Raw genomic sequence first — 18,844 nt, 5'->3', positions numbered from 1 at the left:
TTGGTCGATACATGGAAATAAAAGAGACATAAAGAGAGAGATGATTGACTGACAAACCGCCCAATAATTTGCATCCAAGGCGTTTCGAGCGGTTGTAATTTGCGGGTTGAGCTGTATATTTATTATTTTACCTGTAGTAGTTTATGGTTCAGTGTGAGTAGTTGCAATCAGGTGCAATTTAGATATTTTCTAATTTTTGATTACTAATTTGACATCTATAAAACGTGCTTGGAATAATTCTAACAAGTGAAGGGAAATTAAATTTGTAGGGCCACAATGATTCCGTCTTGCCGATATTTGTTACATCTATGTAATGTGTTAAGCAGCGATGACAATAACAGTTACCATTAACCTGTTAAGAATAAATATGTCAGCATGTCATCGATGACAGTATTTATTACCCAAGAAGGGCCAGCAAATGCTTTGGCACTCAATAAAGACAATAGCCAAGTAGTCATAGCTGGTCGTAATGGTATGTATTTATTATAATTTTGTATATTCATATTATTTTCATAAATAATGCATACGCACTTGTTTGAAATTGTACCATTAAACGTTTTCAATTAGTGCGTATACATTTAATTTTTTAGAAGTTCTAAAAATGATGCTGATTTGTTAAGACGTTAATCATTTTAAAACGTCACATAAAATTCATTTTTTATTTCAGTATTTAAAATATTTACATTATTGGAGGACAGATTTGAAGAAGTATGTAACTTAAGGGTAGGGAAGAACTTGAACTTGAATTTTTCGTGCAATGATGTAGCATGGAATCTAATTGATGGTAAGATTTTTAATAAACGTTTAATATAATTGATTGACTGCCTAGTTATAATATTAATCAATAATTCAAATAACATTTTTAGATCACATATTAGCCACTGCAGCTACTAATGGTGCAGTAGTAGTTTGGAACTTGAATCGGCCGTCGCGTTCAAAACAGGAACATGTTTTTGTGGATCATAAAAGAACTGTCAATAAAGTCAGTTTTCATATAACAGAATCCATGTGGCTTATATCTGGATCTCAAGATGGTACAATGAAATGTTTCGATCTCAGGATAAAAGAAGCAACTAAAACTTTTTATAGGTAAAGGAAGAGTATTGTTAGTCACTACAGAAAGGTGTTCCAGTGATATCACAGTAATAATTTTTGAAATCTCAGTAATACGGAATCTGTACGAGATGTGCAATTTTCACCACATCAACAACATACTTTTGCTGCAGTCTCTGAAAACGGTCATGTTCAACAATGGGATTTACGTCGTCCAGACCGTTATTTTCAACACTTTACTGCCCACAGTGGGCCTATCTTTGCTTGCGATTGGCATCCAGAAGCTACTTGGCTGGCAACTGCATCAAGAGACAAAACTATCAAGGTACTCACAAATATACTTTCAAATTAAAAAATCTAGTCATTACTTTCCATCACATTCTGTCCAGTTCTACGATTAAAAATACAGTAGTATCCATTTAACAATATTTTCCATTTAAAGGTGTGGGATTTGTCGGGAAAGCCATCGTGTGAATATACTATTCATACAATAGCCTCGGTTGGACGAATTAAGTGGAGACCTCAAAGAAAATACCATATTGCTAGTTGTGCTCTTGTTGTTGATTGTAGTATAAATGTATGGGACATTAGAAGGCCGTACATACCATTTGCAAGTTTTAACGAACACAAAGACGTTCCAACTGGAGTCGCTTGGAGGGGTGATCCTCAATCTTTTTTATCTACTAGCAGGGTAAAATTTTTAGAATTTTAAGCTTGGTCAATGCCATGTATTTTGCATTTTGAATGTACTTTACTTGATTTACATTTTACAGGATTGCACGTTGTATCACCATGTATTTAAAGATGCAGTTAGACCTGCAAGTAAAGCAAATCCTCAAGGCATTGCGTTGAATACAAAAGGCGATATTGCATATGCATGTAAAGTTAATGTCAATGCACCGACTACAATGAAACAGTTATCCAACATTATGAGGTAATTGTAAATTAGATATAAGGTGTGATCTACTTAACACACTTCGGCATCATAATAGCGATGCTAATTTTTATACTTTTACATTAAATTATTATAGGAAGGTTCCTGCGAGCAATGATACATTTTGCATGGCATCCAGTATGATGCACAGATTCACAATGAGTAATCCATGTGAATCTCAGTGGTTTAGAGTATGTGCAGAGGGTTATCAACTTAGTGGAAGATTGAATGAAATCTGTGATCATAATGCAGTAGTAGCTAGCAATGCAGGTCGGAATGATGTAAGTTAATATTATTTACGTAAAATTAATTTTAACTAACAACTTTGTTAAATTAACACTATTTCAACATTATCACATTTCAGATAAGTACGGTGTGGAATATTACAAAGACATTGTATGCAAATCCAATGGGCAGTATTTTGAAAACACTATCAGCTATATCTAAAGATGAAGGAGCAAATGCATTAAGTTTAGCACAAATTACTTTAGGAGCAACAATGGATCAACCTAATACAGGTTGGTTTAAAATAAAATTTGATGCAAGTACTGGTATTGTATACTAGATAAAATTAATAAAAACGTATACATTCTTTTAAGGTTTGGAAAGTGACGTCAAATCTTTACAAGGCGAAACACCAGGTATCATTAGTGGGGGCGATGACGAGACTGAAACGGATGAAACACCAGATAATCAAAACTGCATAGGATCGGCATTACCAGGGTAATTTTTTTAATATTACTTAGAAATTCTTTTACTTAATTACGTCTTTTATTCGATCGCAATATCTCTACTAGAAATGAAATGTTTATCTTCATTCTCGTAAGAAAAGATTTTTTCTTTAATTTTTTGTGGTGCACTGTTAGTGTAATATAAATTACATTAAATTTCAATTACATATTTTTAAAGTGGTTACAGGCGACCTTTCGTTGGCAGTAAACGGCAACCAAAAGGTGACTTTTTCTTTGGTGAAGGAGAGCTGGAACCTATTACTATGGAGTATAATGGCAGTTACATGCGTAATATTATAAATAGTGAAAATGATTGGACGTTATCCAAAGAAGCTTTTCCTTTACGCCACGAAATACAGGATAGATCTCCACCCCCAGAACAATTTCCTAACCATTCACCAGACATTAATAACGATGATTCTGGTTCGGTAATGCTTGAAGATCAACCTTGTCAATTGGTAGTTACATCTATCCCAAAACCTTCGTTTTGGGATCCCACTCAAATAATAGAGGAAGCTTTGAAACATCATGCAAGTATACGGGATATACAGACATCGGTTTCCATTTTAATTGCCCTCGGAGAAAGGAGGAATAATTTAAATATTGAAATGGCAATACAAGAACATTGGTTATTAGAGTACTTAGACATGCTGGGAAGGTTTAAGTTATGGGAAGTTGCTAGTCAGGTGAGGTCTGATTGAAATGTTTAGTCGATGAATATGTATATTTCAAGTTCGTATGTCTAAGACCTTTATGTGTAAGTTATTTAATGCTTACCTTTACAGATTATTCAGTTAGCGTGGATTCCTTCCATATCACAGTTAAATCAACAGTCTACAACAGTTCACGCTTCTTGCACTTGTTGCACGAAACCTTTGCAGAGATCTGCTTGGCTGTGCGATCGATGTCATACATCTAGACATGCTCTTTGTTCAGTTTGTCACCAGGTAAGTTATACAAACGAATGTCTCAATGAACGACGGTGCATTTAATGAATTTGCTTTTTGAAGGTCGTTCACGGAGTATATGTATGGTGCCAGGGTTGTATGCATGGAGGACATGTCATGCATATGAGTGAGTGGTTTCATATCAATCGACAATGTCCAACAGGCTGTGGACATGCTTGCGAGTACACATAAGAAACCCTTCTTGTTGATAGTAAATACAGTACAGTGTATCATATATTTCATGATCTTCATGTAAGATCTTTGGACAAGCTTTAACAATTTGCAACGTTTAGATAATGATAATATAGAAATAATTTTTATGATTGTGTAAATTTGTTTAATTACCTGCTTTGACTAGTCAATTTTTTGTTTCTTAGTCAGATATAAATAACGATCTTTTTATTTTTGAACTCCATTAAGTCTGTTGGTAGAGTGGTGCCTATTTTTTATTGGATACATTATATGGGAATTAACTGTAACTAGAAGCCCTTTATTGGAAATAAGTTTGAGGACAAGTAATATTAGTCATTAACAAAGTCAACGTTTTCTTATCAAATTGTTTTAATCTTGAACTATACATTGCAAACAAGCGTATGAAATTGCATACCAAAAGCTGCTTTCAATTATTAATTGTATTCGCATATTTAAAATACGAAATTGATCATGGATATTTACACAATCTAATCAATGCATTCTCTAATATTTACATCAATTGAATACTCAATTTTTTATTATTTCTAAGGTTGGTGAAATGTTTGATATACGTGAAATATTATTTGATTTGTTTACTGGGTTATCTCGGATATCTAATATTTTTAAATCATGTCGTTTTACGACGTCTATTATTTCATCAACACTTAACAAATCATTATTTTGCAGAGATAGATATTCCAATTTTTTCAAAGTTGGGAATGATTTTAAAGTCTTAATGTCATTGTTTGACAAAGACAGTTTTCTGCAATTCTGTAAAGTTTGCAAACGATATAATGAATTCCCTAACTTATTTGAATTAAGATTCACTTCTTCCAAAAAGCTACAATATTGTTCATTATAAAACATTGTCAGATCCAGTCCTGAAAAATCTATTTTTGATTCCACTTCTATGTCTGTCCCTCTTATCAAGTGATGCAGGACAAAATCCAGTGCATATCTGCTGCCTAAAAAGAAGTTGACCAATTATATATAAAAGCAATTTCTATATAAAATTCCTGCAAACTTTGAATGGTAGTCAAATCATACTACTTACGTAGGTCATTGAAATAGTTAGAACGAAGTTTGTCAATCTTTGATAAGGCACTGATGTCATTTAGTATGTTTTGATGATAGGCAATAGGGTCTATATTTTTCATAAGAAATATCCTAGTAAGTAGTGCCCATTTATTATTTGGTTCCATCTCACTCAGTTGTTTGTAATTGTCTAATTGCTCTTTAAACTGTGAATTATCTTTAATTATACGTAAACCTGTACTTTCTGCTATCCATGTTTGTACTTGATTTGATGGTCTGAAAGAATAACTGGTTCCTTCGAAATGGAACTGAATCATGTCCACATTGCGAAAGATGCTTAATGGTTCTGAAAAAGTTGCAGACCACAACTTTGAAAACTTTTTATCGCCATAAGATTTCCATATCAGAGGAATTTTATTGTCCTGGATTTTTAGAAATGTTGTCATTGGATCAATTGAAACTTCTTTATGAAATACTGCAGTAATTTCGGAGTTAGTAATTTGTGCTCTCCAAAATGCACAAGTTGATACATTGTGGTAGTCTAAGAGCCACCGTTGATAAAACCAAGCACTTGAATCATTTGGATCAGTAAATGTTGCATTCATTACAAGGTCAAGTTCTGTGAATACAAAATATGAAGAATGCAATAATGTCGCAAGTAAGTTGCATATGTTTTTAATGAATCATTACCTTCTTTATGTTTTTCAATTTGGATTGGTAATTCTCCTGATTCATCAGGGAACATTTTTGATAATATTTTACTTCTATAGTGCCATGATGAATAATTTGAAAAATTGTTCAATATCTTAGCTGTAGAAAATTCAAATTCTTCTGCATCGGGTACTCCAGCCTTTGTAACTAAGTATTGCCTGTAGTTCCAACAATGAACTATGGGTGGTGAAAGTAATTGTAAATTTTAATTTAATTCAGTCACATATAAAACAAGTACTTACAATTTCTGTCATCCATATTGAGATATTTTGTACACAGTGCCAATTCAGCTTTCCAATTGATATCAGGTAAGTGATCAATCACCCAATGTCTATGATGCCATGCACTGTAAGACTTTGGATTTTCTCGTAAACAATTTTCAGTCAATGTTAATTCCTTCAGTAATCTTTCTTGATATATATCTTTTGACCTACAAATTAAATAGAAATTCCAATCTTTACAGAGTAATTTGATTAAAATAACACTTCAAAATATAAATTACTCGTGTTTCTTAATTACCAATTGTTTGCATTAAATGCTTGACGTCGAATGTTCCACAACGTATAAATATCGGGATTTTTTAAACACATTTTTTCCGTAATTAGGAACAATTCATCATCCCATACATTCTCTTTTCTCTAATACAGAAACAGGATTATTATTCGTTTAGTGGTTATCGATATGATCTTTACATTAATATCATATATTCTTTTTTCTTACTTTTTGAAAAACTATACTAATCGCAGCTTTGTACTCGGCAACCTTCTTGGCTCTCTCGACTTTCTTTATCGCTTCCTGTTCAGCCGTGGTGCGGACTCTAACGCGGCCGTGCTAAAATAAATAAATAATTTTCTTAGCTAACAACAAAATATAGAATGCTTCGTCATTCTTCCCTCATTTTAACATATTCACCATATTCTTTTTTTGAAGCTTTTGATGATCGATCAAAATAGCGACTCGGTGATAGGTTGTGTGTCACAATGTCACAAAACCGATTCTTCTTTTTCTTTGTGTGTTGGATTTCGGCCCAATAATTTGGACCCAATACCAGACACAAAACCGATTAATATGACGTTAGAATTTTATCAGGTTGAGCAGCACTGAAACATATAGTAGCTTAACCCTGATTCAGACAGGCTCGCTGCTGGCAGCAATCTGCACAATTTGCAGGAATCCAAAAACTCTGACAGCAACCAATGATCGAAGCGTATTTTTCATGGCATAGATAATTCCCATCGTTCATTGGTTGCTGCTCGCTGCTAGCTGCTAGCGCTACCTATTGGAACTAAGCTGAACTAGGCTTTAAGTGTACACGGTAAATTTGTTCCGAAGAGAGATCGATTTGGTTGAATTTGCATCCTTGTCGCACCAAGTTGAGTACGCATTTGTGCAAGGAAGATGGAATGATAGATGAATTCCATCACTGATCCTCTTTCAGATTGCCGATGCGTGCGCACCGTTTGTACAGTCTGGAGGAAAAGTTTAGTATCATTCACAGTAGGTATCGTGAGATACCCTTAGCCATAAATGAAATACCCTTAGATCATAATATCTAGACCTCGCATAGCAGTGGAAGGAGTAAACTCGAATACTATGTACATGGACCACGTGTGCCGACGGCACTTGGACCAATCAGATTTTAGACATATATTTATGTAGACCGCCTTGCAGTGGAAGGGGTACGAATGCTACGTGTCCCGACAACTTACCCACACAGTTAAATCCATACTGCTTACTAAAAATCTGGCAATGGGAGGTCAATCGAGGTCTAGATATATATGTTCTAAGCGTCAAAAATGTGGTTAATTTCTGAGCCACCAGATGGCAGCACAGGTTCAGATTGTTTTCTCTTTGTTGCACAGTTGAACTTGTAGAAATCTGTGTATCTTTTATCAGCTTGACTCTTATATTTCTCACTTTCTTATTCGCAGAACGATTTATGAAGTTGCTTTGGCACTGTTATATGCGAAATTTCACTGTGATTACCTCCTAAGACCATACGTAATTAAAACGACTTAAAATGGCCGCTATCCCCTCTTCGGTAGTTCTCTCTGGTTATTTTCTGTAACATATTGCACATCATGCTCTCACTTTGCACAGGTCCCTTATTGGTATGTACAGTAATGTATCATGAAAAACATTCTTAAAAATACTTTCGTCGATGGTCAAAGACAGGGAAAAAGGACACGAGCGCGGAAAATTCATTTTCCGATAGTTGTAACGAACGTTAGAAGAACGACTATTCGACATCTTATTTTGAATCTTTTTATGTTTAAGATACGTACTATAGACGTGAACCCCTTCCAATTATTACTCATACCTTTTCAGGAGTAGACCGTCGACATGTGTCCATTAAAGGCTCATGTTTTGATCCTCACGTAGAAAGTTGACTGAAACTGAATTTTAAACTTTTGTTACGTCCTGATTACACGGCTTTTTTTTTTCCGGTAAAAAGTTACGAGGTCGAGTTTGAGCGATTCGCCTTGAAAGCCTGGCATTGGTGAACACGAGTACATACTCGGAGAACCCGTGAAATTAAATATCGAGTGCAAATAAATTTTAACGCGAACGCCGAGGGTCAGGCTGTATTGTTAAAGCACTCGTAAAATATTAATCGATCGGCAAATATGATCATCTAATCCCTTTTCTATAAGACTTTGAAGGTCCTTGTACTTTCGTTGACCTATAAATACTCTATAAATGTCTGTTGAATATTCATTATATTACAGGATCGCAGTAAATCTTTTTATGGACAGAAACTTAATATCTAGGAAAAAAATATTCACTCAATGCCGCGCACATGGAAATACAGGTTTAAGGATACACTAGTGCGATGTACTGATATTCTTTCTCAAATAGCTGTCACCTTTCAAAGTTATTTAATTTTATTAAACCTTATTTAAAAATTCGTTTCCCGTGTTAGAATCCTTCATCCTTTTCATAAGGTCAACGTAATAACCTGTCTGAAAATCTAACGAAAGTTGCACATCCTCAATGTGCAAGCAACATTGCGTTTCGACACTGCTTTTCATAACATTCAGGAAACACGTTGAAACTTTCCCAGATACCAACCAGATTGAATCGACACCGTCGTTTACGATTTCCGCAAGGTTTCCTTTGTTGCTCGAGGTGTTGCTCAATTGTCCTGACCCTTTCGTTTCTCATATTAGAGCCTTCAATAATTGGATATCGATCGAAATGTGAGAGCTCTACGCCATTTTGATTCTGGTCTGGGCTAAGTTACAAAATTGGTTTCAGAAATCCAAATTTTCAACGTGTCAGGATAATTCTTAGGTGCTCACGAGTCATGAGTCAAAGTTTCAGACAGTTCTATCCAGTACCCTTAAAAAAAGTTTTTATTCGAATCGGCTGATTTGAGGGGGGTTTCACTTCACCTTAAGAGCCATACCTCCACGAGCCCACCTCGGCTACGGTGCAGAATTCTGAAATAAAAACGGTGTAAAGAAGAAAAGGGAATTCACCATCAGGAGTGAGAGGCGGTAATCTCGGGGGTGGGGGACTCCCGATGACACTTCGCTTCACGAGGAGCTGGTGAACGTCGGTGGGATGAACTCGAATGTGCAGGTATAGGTGTACACTGGGAGACATCAATGCCCTCCCATCCTGCACAGGCGATGTCGTATCTACAGGGGAGGCATTCGTGTCCGCCACTGTATACCAGCGTTACCTGCCTGCAGGTGGGGTAAGTACGAGTCTCCTCAGTCCACCTGAAGATGATGTCGCCGGTGGAGGGAGTAATTTAGGTTACTTGTAGCACCAGGGAATGTGGGCCGACTATATACCGGCTCATCAGGATCGGCGGACAATTCATTCCTTCCCTGTATTCGTCGTTCGTTGGATCTCTGGGCAGCTTCCTTTTCCTAACGACCCTTCGCCGACCCTAGCATCGCATTCGGTAAGTCATCAAAGCGAAGAGCACCGCAGATAGTCATTTTCTTATCATCCTGACGCAAGGTAGAGACAAGAAGATCCGGGTGACAAAAAGTCGGGTCGTCGAGAGAACGCGACGTTTACGTTTCGGGAATCCCCGATTAGGAGCGACTTCCGGGTCGCTGGAAGTATGTTCGCCGACCCTAGAGTAGCATTCGGTAAGTCATCAAAGACCAGAGCACCGCAGATAGTCATTTTTTTATCATCCGGACGCAAGGTAGAGTCAAGAAGATCCGGGTGACAAAAAATCGGGTCGTCGAGAGAACGCGACGTTTACGTTTCGGGAATCCCCGATTAGGAGCGACTTCCGGGTCGCTGGAAGTATGTCCCCAAGACTTTCTTTGAAATGTGATAATTATGCCTATTTGTAAGAAACTCCTTCTTGTCGGAGCAGAGCTATATCGAGGCCATGATTTGGAGACACCCTCGAGCATAAGTATTCACACGTTTCGTGACTTCTTTGTATTTCATTTCTTTTCCCTTAAGGTCTTGAAGCTTCCGTGGTTGTTGTTCCGTAGATACGAATTGGCTTCCGGATTCTTGCCTGGCAAGAGAATAGACTCATATATGGTTCTTTCTTCTTTACGATGAAGACAGTGATCCCGCGATGCAATTGAAGCTAAAAGTAGGATCGTCGAATCAGTCGAGATTTCTTCCTTTTTATTTCATTACGAGGAGATTATCTTCACTATTTATTATTCTATTACATAATGATACGATCGTACAGATGTCTTTTATATTTTTATTTTAATATACTTAACGACTTGGAAAACGATACAACATACTTTGATACATTAGATTGCGTACACTTTTTAGCTTGAATGGGTACTTCGAAGAGAGGCTTAGTTTCTTTGGATAGTCCAGCCAAAATGTCGAGGTATTTGCATGTCGAAGTATGGGGTGGCCAGGGTGAATCATTTTTTTTTATGTGTCGTCCCGATACCTTGCCAAAGGGGACGATCTCGATCGCATCGTCAGGAAGACTAACGGGAGGAAGCGATACTCGAGGTCAGTGGGACGAGTCTGGGACGAATTTAAGCGAAATCTTTCCACACGGTGTAGCTTCAACATCGAACGGTTATATGCACCGAGAAACCAGTTTTCTGCAGCCTACGTGCAAATGCAGATGCATCCGTCCTCTTAGGGTGCCCCCTTTTGTCTCCAGGAAAGGTCCTTCTTTCGAAAAAGGATCTTTGCGTTGGAAATTCCCGGAGAAAATATAAGAAACAGATATCGGCACCCTACGAGTTGTCCGCCACATCATGTTCTCGCTTGAGACGCTATAACAGGATTTAAAGTGAAGTGAAACCCCCTCAAATCATTCGATTCGAATAACACTTTTTTTTTTTAAGGGCATTGGATCGAACTGTCAGAAAACTTTGACACATGACTCGTGAGCACCTAGGAATTATCCCGACACGTTCAAAATTTGGATTTCTGAAACCAATTTTTTAACCTAGCCCAGACCAGAATCAAAATGGCGTCGAGCTCTCATATTTCGATCGATGTCCAATTATTGAAGGCTCGAATACGAGAAGCGAAAGGGTCAGGACAATTGTACGGTAATTTAAAGCACTCTAGTAATGAAGAAACTCGCATTTGAACCACGTAAGTATTTAGGAAAATCTTTACCGACGTCGATCAACTTCCTCGAAACGTTTCACTTCACCTTAACGAGTAGCAAAGAGGAGAAGCAAGATTTAGAATCGCTCCCATATAAATGATATTAAATTTGGCTGATTTCGGCCCAATTCCAGGACAAAATCACATTATCCTCAATTTTATTTAAGCCTTTCCCGCCTTTATGGACGTGTCCCAGGTTAAATCGCTCATATCAACTGGTAAAATAAGAGAAATGTTAAATTTCTTGGTGGCACATGCAAGATAGGACATTCTGCATATTTTATTTTTATGTGCTTACTTAATATATGGATATAAGGAATATTTCATACATCGCTGGGATTCGCATCAGTGACTGCTCTTACTGGCGAGGAAGGTCTTACAGGATTTCGGAAAGCGATTATTGATCCAGATCATACTCCTGTGTTTATGTAGGTGCGATACTTCCTTTTCTGCAACTTTTACGAGAAAACTGTAACGTTTACGAACGCGTTCTTCGGCTCTCATGTGAGGGCAACAATGCTCTCGTCCCGTCACTTCACCAACGGGTCCCTTACATAATAATGTTACGCTCGCACCATCGTAATCCCATGGTTCGTTAACCGACATCCGTGCAATGGTAATACTGCGAGTTGTGTCTTGAGAGACGTCTCCCCTACATCCATCAGATCGCGAAGAAATTACGCAAGTTGAGCCACGTAGGGTGCATCGTTCCCACGTGAGGAGGACATGCGATTCAGAAGCTTTCGCCTCGCGTGGAAATTAATAAAACGCATGCAGGTAATTTAAGGTGAAGCTAAACGCGCCGAGGAACTTGATTGACGTCGGTAAAAAAGATTTTTCTAAATACCTACATTGCCAACGTTCGCTTTTATATTGACAGCTGTGTCGAATTATATTGGGTATTGTACTAAATGTCATACTCCACCTGTGGTTTTCGAACAATATTTATAAAGAAATCGAAGTAAAACTCGAGAAATCCCCTGGGTTCATGGTTTCCGAGGCCCTAATTGACTACAGAGGCCCCCCTGCGCCATCTATGATTTCCATGTCAACTAAATTTTCACTCCAAGATCTCATATTCCCATCGTTTTAGCGTAGACGCGCATAAGACCCTTTTTTTGCCTTTATCCCGTACAAATGGGAGTTTCTTGATTACCAGAGTGTTCTAAATTCTCGTACAATTGTCCTGACCCTTTCGTTTCTCTCTAGCTACTTACGACGATAAGAGAAAATTTATTAACTCCATGCAGGTGTAATTTAGTGGAGGGATATACGGATCAATTTTCAATTTAGGGTACACCTGAATAATGAAGTATTCATATTTCTCAGCTAGACGATTCCATCGATTGGTAAATAGTTTAAGATTGCGGATATCCTCTTCCATGGGAGCAACTATAACCGCGTGTTTACCAACATTTCGTTGAGTTACAATTATAGTAATTGTGAGACGTGGTGCATTCGCGAATGCAGATAAATTCACAGGATCGATTTTTCAGTGATGCAGAAATTCCCGAATAGAAATTTTTATCCGACCGGAGAGAGGAATTTTTCTGCCTAAGGATAGAAAAACGTGTCGTTAAACGAAACCATAGGCCATCGCCTCGCTTCTCCACGAAACGACGTAAAGACGGCCAGTTAACGGTTAGTCGCTTCGTCCTCTCGCCTATACGTACAAGTAGCTCCTCATTCTCAAATGGTATTGTCAATATGAAGTACTTACAAAAGCGAAAAAAAAATCCTTAGTACAGTGTACGTTCACAGTCGCTTTCTTGCCAGAAACCTTCACCCTTTGCGCACCGTAATTACGCGAGTAAGCAAGGCCTTTCATCCTCTGGGAACTGCCGATTATGAAACGGATTTATGGCATTGTAAAATTATCGGGAAATAATGAAAGCCGATGAAATTGTGCATGAAATTGATTTTAGATGGGCTCGCTCGTAGAAGAGTCAGGGAACCTTCCCCAGATCATGTACTCGTTCTTATTGATGATGAGACACGCAGTCCCAAGGAGCCTCTGAAAGTAGAAACAGACGAAGGAATTATTAAGGCTTAAAAAGGATGACGAGATGGCTTCGCAACTAGTGATTACAAAATCGATTGTAAGCGCTTTCCTACGTGATTTTTCATCCGAGGTTCATCTGAGAAACTGAGCGTGGAAGAATCGATTATCCACGACAATATGCTTCGATATTACGTTGAAATCACCGTGAAATGGAGGGACTCGCGTTGAAAAAGTCACTGGAGGATCAAAATTAAATGGTGAAAAAAGAGGACGAGCGAGCAGGGGACCGAACCGAGAGTATACTAGTTCCTGGTGTGCTCGGTAACGGTTTTAATTATTAAAATGAATTCCTCACACCCTGAGGAGATACACGTGTCCACGTCTTCCACGGGTCGGCGAAGAGATCCGTTGATGGACCGATTCTGGAACAACTTTCCCTCCTATTACCGAGCTGGTCTCGCATCTCCACGCCGATCCTTCGGACAAATAGATATTTGCCAGTTCCTGGTTCCGCGTTACTCGAAGCTAAAGGTCGGCTGGAATCAAAATGGTCTCGATTAAACCAGATACTCGAGGCGTTGCTGTACGATTTTATTTCGGCAACAGATTTCCTCATACGTGAGCACCATATTGGAGACTTTAAGGTGAAGTAAAACATGTCGAGGAACTTGATCGACGTCGGTAAAGACGATTATTCTAAGTACCTACGTTTTTATATCGACAGCTATGTCGAATTATATTGGGAATTGTACTAAATGGCATACTCCAGCTGTCGTTTTCGTACAATAATTATAAAGGAATCGAAGTAAAACTCCGGAAATCCCCTAGATTCATGGTTTCCGAGGCCCTAATTGACTGCAGAGGAATCCCCTGCGCCATCTGTGATTTCCATCCAATGTCCTTAAAATACGTGTTACTTGAATCGACTGATTTCAGGGGGGTTTCACTTCACCTTAACCGCGGTTAGAAATCTGTGCAGGAGCTTCCTCGCGCTTTCTTTCTTCTTTTCGATCATCGTCAACACGCGTGTGCGTCCCTAATAATTTCGAAAGCCGCATACGCTTCGACCGACTCTACAGAGGTAAGGCACCATTAAAGAATTCCGGTCGAATCGATGCTACCAGCCTTAATTCACTTTCTCCCTAGACCTTTTGAGTAGATTTACGAATCAATTCGACTCGAATTTAAGGTCAGGACGATTTGCACCGGATAGTTGCTCTGGAACAATACTCGTTGTTCCATTATGCGACCGATTCGACGCACGATTATTTAGTAGAAGACGTTAGACGCGTCGACATTATGGTTTCCTGGCAGCTTCCGATCTCTTAGCCACGATTTTAAGGTGAAGTGAAACCCCGCTCAAATCAGTCGTTTCAAGTAAGACCCTTCTTTTTAAGAGTATTGGATAGAACTGTCTGATCTCTGGAGTTTTACTTCAATTTCTTTATAATTATTGTATGAAAACGACAAGCTTAGTATTCCATTTAGTGCAATACCCAAAATAATTCGAGACAGCTGTCATAATGTGGGTATTTAGAAATATCTTTTTTACCGACGTCGATCAAGTTCCTCTTCGCGTTTTACTTCACCTTAAGGTCGACGTCGCGAGAGAACCGACGTACAGTGGTGGATATGAATGCCTCCCCTGCAGATACGGCATCGCCTGTGCAGGATGGGAGGGCATTGATGTCTCCCAGTGTACAATGGCGGACATAAATGCCTCCCCTGCAGATACGGCATCGCCTGTGCAGGATGGGAGGGCATTGATGTCTCCCAGCGTGCACGGTTTCTGGCGGGGAGAAAATTTCCGCCGCAAACTTTCCGAAAATTTCCGCCGTAAACTTTTCGAAAATTTCTCGCCACTTTTAACATATGGTTTTAGGATTCTTACGATTCTTTTGGTCATCGCCGAATTCCTCGTTGCGGTATCTCTTTCGCACATATATGTAAAATAGAGCGCGACTAACACCTCTACTAGGACGTAAAGAATGAAGTCTCGCGGTAGTGGCGGGATTCCTTGAGGTATTTGTGCCGATTCTTCATGTTGGTCGACGAGGTCGGGTATTCTTGAATGCTTCGTTGAAGCCATCGGGTCACTGGGCCCGATGTGTCTCTAGACATGTTGTACATACGCGTATCACGCATCCATTGGTGCGACCGTCCTAGGAATGGGCTGGTCATCGACTTCACCTCGGCAAAGAAACTATATAATGGCTCCTCGAATCGATGTTACTCGTTTTAAATATTACACTCTTAAAACGACGAAGCTGAGTTCATTTGCATTCTGACGCGTCCACCTTGATGGTCCCCTTGTCAGAGAAGGGTGAATGCTCTTTTAATTGCATTGATCTTTCTACGAGGCCAATCGCGTGTTTTGCTGGTAAAAATGATACGTATCTGATTTAATTTAATATTTATTTTTTTGAGATTTTTATCTCTTATTTATAGATAAAGGATTTATGACCATTAGTGACAATTTATTCTCCACTGCGGGGAACGTCACTCGTACATTTTTACAGTTTATAAGAAGTTATTACTTAAACATTATGTGCTTCGGTTTAACATTGACTATTGCTTGCCTTTAAATTAAAATGTATCTTGTTAAATGTCAAATTTAACGAAAACTATTTGAACTGCGCTCGTTTTTTTTTTCTCTTAATAGAAAGTAGGACGATTGAAGAACCTAGATGTCTGTCCTTGTACCTCACTTTTAGCGTTAAAAGGCGTCTTTCATACATAGTCTTTAAATGGCTAAGAGACGTCTTTTATCTATCGTCTTTAAATGGAAAACACGTCTTTCAACCCCAAAAGTGAGATATGAGTCTTTGGGAATAGGTATTATATACGAAACTGAACGTGTAAAAGCGTTAACATGAAATTCACGTGCTAATGCGCGTCTCTCTTATCAAAGGAATCTTTTTTTAACGAAGGGCTATAATAGTAAGTCACTTTCTCAAAATTCGGATAGTCATGTAATTTGATAGGATTGATGCCGAAAAATGTTTTATTTCTTGTTCTCCTTTACATCATGTTTCTACTTCTATGCTTTGGTGTCAGTTTCTTACTTGTGCGAAGCCTAGGCTATGCATCATTTTCATTATAGAGGGAACGCTATGATAGTAATCAGTAATGATGGCATTATGATTTAATTCCATTCTCGTAGTGGGAAGGTTATAGAACTTGAAATGTGATTTCCTGATTCCGCTATTCCTACACGGTTATTATGCGACGTGAGAGGAGTTGTCGCAACGGTCGATGACTTCAACATAACTAGAAGGACCCGCATCGCTAAAGCAGGTGTCGCAACATTAAAAAAACTCACGCGAGGTATAATTGTTCAATTATGCAATAATTTCGGCACTTTAGATTAGCAGTTCCCATTGGCGCCTCTTGATATATATATTTATTTGTATTAACACGTCGGGAACGTGGTTGGCCATTTCATAAGGAATTTTTTTTCTATCACCGTGACGTAAGTCGAGGACGAGCACCTCGTGACTTTCTACACGATTATGCGGTCGCCACTCGATTTTCCCTTGACGAACAATTATTATGGCATGCCTGAAATTGACATGAATTAAAGTGCTCCGGCACTTCCTTGATTAAGAAATGCGAGATTATTCGGATTTATTTTCATTCATTTCCCACCTCTGTCATTTCTCTCCACAATTGCTTTATTTTACATTTCTTTTTTACTTAAATTCTTTTCATTCGTTTCGTGTATCAATCGAAATTGAGATTGATTGCATTGAGTGATTCTCTCGACATTTTGAGGTCTTTTAGACTCTATGCCCTATATAGGAATTCTGTGTGCAAAATTAGAATTAAGGATTGTCACGAAGAAATGCATTTAAGATAGGTACTGCCACCATGAAATATTGCTTAGACGAAACTGATATTTATTAGAAATATATTTCGTTATTTATTCTCTCGAATTTAGTCGGTATATTTTATTATTACGCCTTTTGCATTAAAACGATTGTTGATCAGAACAAATGTTTACGATGCCGTTCCTTAATTACCGCTTAACCATAATACGTCATAACGCGTTCCGCCCTGGACGAGCTTTGGCTTGCAAAGCTAAAAGTTATGGAATTACCACACATCATAGACATCTTTCATCGCAAAGCTAAAAGTTATGGAGTTCCAGATATCATAGATATCTTAACCATATGACACAGATCTCAAAGTCGGCTACGTAACGACGGTTTCACTTCATACTTGACCCGTTGATTATACCTGGCCATGAATAACGTGATTACAAAATTTCCTTAAATCCTCCTATTAACGCGATTGACACTTTACGATAAAACTTTAATCCAATATTCGACAGGATGACAAATCGCACAAATAATTACAATCGATCTTAACCTCAATTCCCAACGACTCTACCTTCAGACTCAATCGCATTAACAATAAATTCCTTTTTCATCCTCAAAAAGTCACCTATAATCGGTAATCATTTATTTTTAATTCCCTCATGTGTTGACTTTCGTACATCGTTATAAATATGCGTTACCACTTATTAGCGTCGGATATTGCTCATCAAAATAACTAAATTTTCACTCCTACACCTCTCATTACCATCGTTTTAGCGTAGAAGCACATAAGACACTTTTTCGCCTTTATTCCGTTCAAATGCGAGTTTCTCGATTATCAGACTGTTATAAATTGTCGTACAATTGTCCTGACCCTTTCGCTTCTCATATTAGAGCCTTCTATAATTGGGTATCGATCGAAATATGAAAGCTCGACGCCATTTTAAAAATTGCAAATTTTCAAATTGTCAGAATAATTCCTAGGTGCTCACCTGTCATGTGTCAAGGTTTCAGAGCCAATTTCAAAGCCCTTAAAAAAAGTGCCTTATTTGAATCGACCGATTTGAGGGGGGTTTCACTTCGCCTTAATGCTGAAACTTTCACGCGATGATAATGACCGGCGGCAGGGACGAAAGGAGAAAGAGAGACAAGGACACGTCAATCGTGTCAAAATCCAGATGGCAAATCCAGGCCAGACTGTCGCGCGAAAACTGGGCCGACCAGGCAAGCAAAGGCGAGCAGAGGCCAGGAACGGCATTGTTTCGTCCCGTACTGGCTAAAGGTGGCCCGTTAGACCTCGTACACTGGGAGACATCAATGCCCTCCCATCCTGCACAGGCGATGTCGTACCTGGAGGGGAGGCATTCATGTCCACATTGTACACTGGGAGACATCAATGCCCTCCCATCCTGCACAGGCGATGCCGTATCTCCAGGGGAGGCATTCGCGTCCGTCATTGTACGACTTCGAGGAGTACGACACAGATGTCCATCGACATCGTGCACCTCTACACGGTGCACGATCCCGCAATCCGCGACTCGCCGGTGGACTCTTGGAAGTAATGACCCATCGCTCGATAAATTGCGTAATAGTAGAGGAGCGCACGCAAGAATTCGCTACATGCGTAAAACTCTTCTTGGGAAAAATTTACCGGCGCTTTCTTCGGGATTTTCCAATTACCGATCCCGTGATCGAGGATTTCGATCCCGGAGGTCGATTATACGGAATACGGAGCCTTGAACGAGTTAGAGAAGTCATGCAAGCCATTTTTTGTTGTAACGACGACCGGCGGATGAGATGCTGCAGGAGGTTGTGTAAACCTAGAGAGACCTTCTCATCGCTACTTG

The 18,844-nt window shown here is 38.8% G+C and overlaps 2 protein-coding genes across 4 annotated transcripts; one reads left to right on the top strand and one right to left on the bottom strand.

Annotated features, from left to right (window-relative positions):
- Positions 1 to 62: 62 nt before the first annotated feature.
- On the top strand, positions 63 to 4,037 carry LOC105696621 (GATOR complex protein WDR24). 2 transcript variants are annotated; one of them, XM_012419224.2, is made up of 13 exons: positions 63 to 153; positions 270 to 472; positions 668 to 784; positions 867 to 1,089; positions 1,165 to 1,378; positions 1,496 to 1,744; positions 1,827 to 1,987; positions 2,085 to 2,268; positions 2,352 to 2,505; positions 2,587 to 2,710; positions 2,897 to 3,404; positions 3,504 to 3,665; positions 3,729 to 4,037. In XM_012419224.2, the coding sequence occupies exons 2-13, from the start codon at positions 376 to 378 to the stop codon at positions 3,855 to 3,857; spliced, it is 2,322 nt and encodes a 773-aa protein (XP_012274647.1). In that variant the 5' UTR covers positions 63 to 153; positions 270 to 375; the 3' UTR covers positions 3,858 to 4,037. The 2 variants fall into 2 exon arrangements, with proteins under 2 accessions (XP_012274647.1, XP_012274649.1); XM_012419226.2 differs by having other exon boundaries at positions 85 to 472; positions 2,906 to 3,404.
- A 97-nt stretch (positions 4,038 to 4,134) lies between these two features.
- On the bottom strand, positions 4,135 to 6,753 carry LOC105696622 (geranylgeranyl transferase type-2 subunit alpha). Of its 2 annotated transcripts, XM_012419227.1 has the most exons (7): positions 6,516 to 6,753; positions 6,324 to 6,434; positions 6,123 to 6,241; positions 5,846 to 6,033; positions 5,583 to 5,780; positions 4,912 to 5,511; positions 4,135 to 4,822 (listed from the first exon to the last, which is right to left on the bottom strand). In XM_012419227.1, exons 1-7 carry the CDS (start codon positions 6,516 to 6,518, stop codon positions 4,386 to 4,388), a joined length of 1,656 nt encoding a protein of 551 aa, XP_012274650.1. In that variant the 5' UTR covers positions 6,519 to 6,753; the 3' UTR covers positions 4,135 to 4,385. The 2 variants fall into 2 exon arrangements, with proteins under 2 accessions (XP_012274650.1, XP_023288152.1); XM_023432384.1 differs by lacking the exon at positions 6,516 to 6,753 and having other exon boundaries at positions 6,123 to 6,239; positions 6,324 to 6,409.
- Between the last annotated feature and the right edge of the window lie 12,091 nt (positions 6,754 to 18,844).

The sequence above is a fragment of the Orussus abietinus genome, unplaced genomic scaffold, assembly GCF_000612105.2.
Source record: "Orussus abietinus isolate OABI.00-Male unplaced genomic scaffold, Oabi_2.0 scaffold60, whole genome shotgun sequence".
Lineage (NCBI taxonomy): Eukaryota > Metazoa > Arthropoda > Insecta > Hymenoptera > Orussidae > Orussus > Orussus abietinus.
This window is presented reverse-complemented; position numbering and strand designations above follow the sequence as displayed.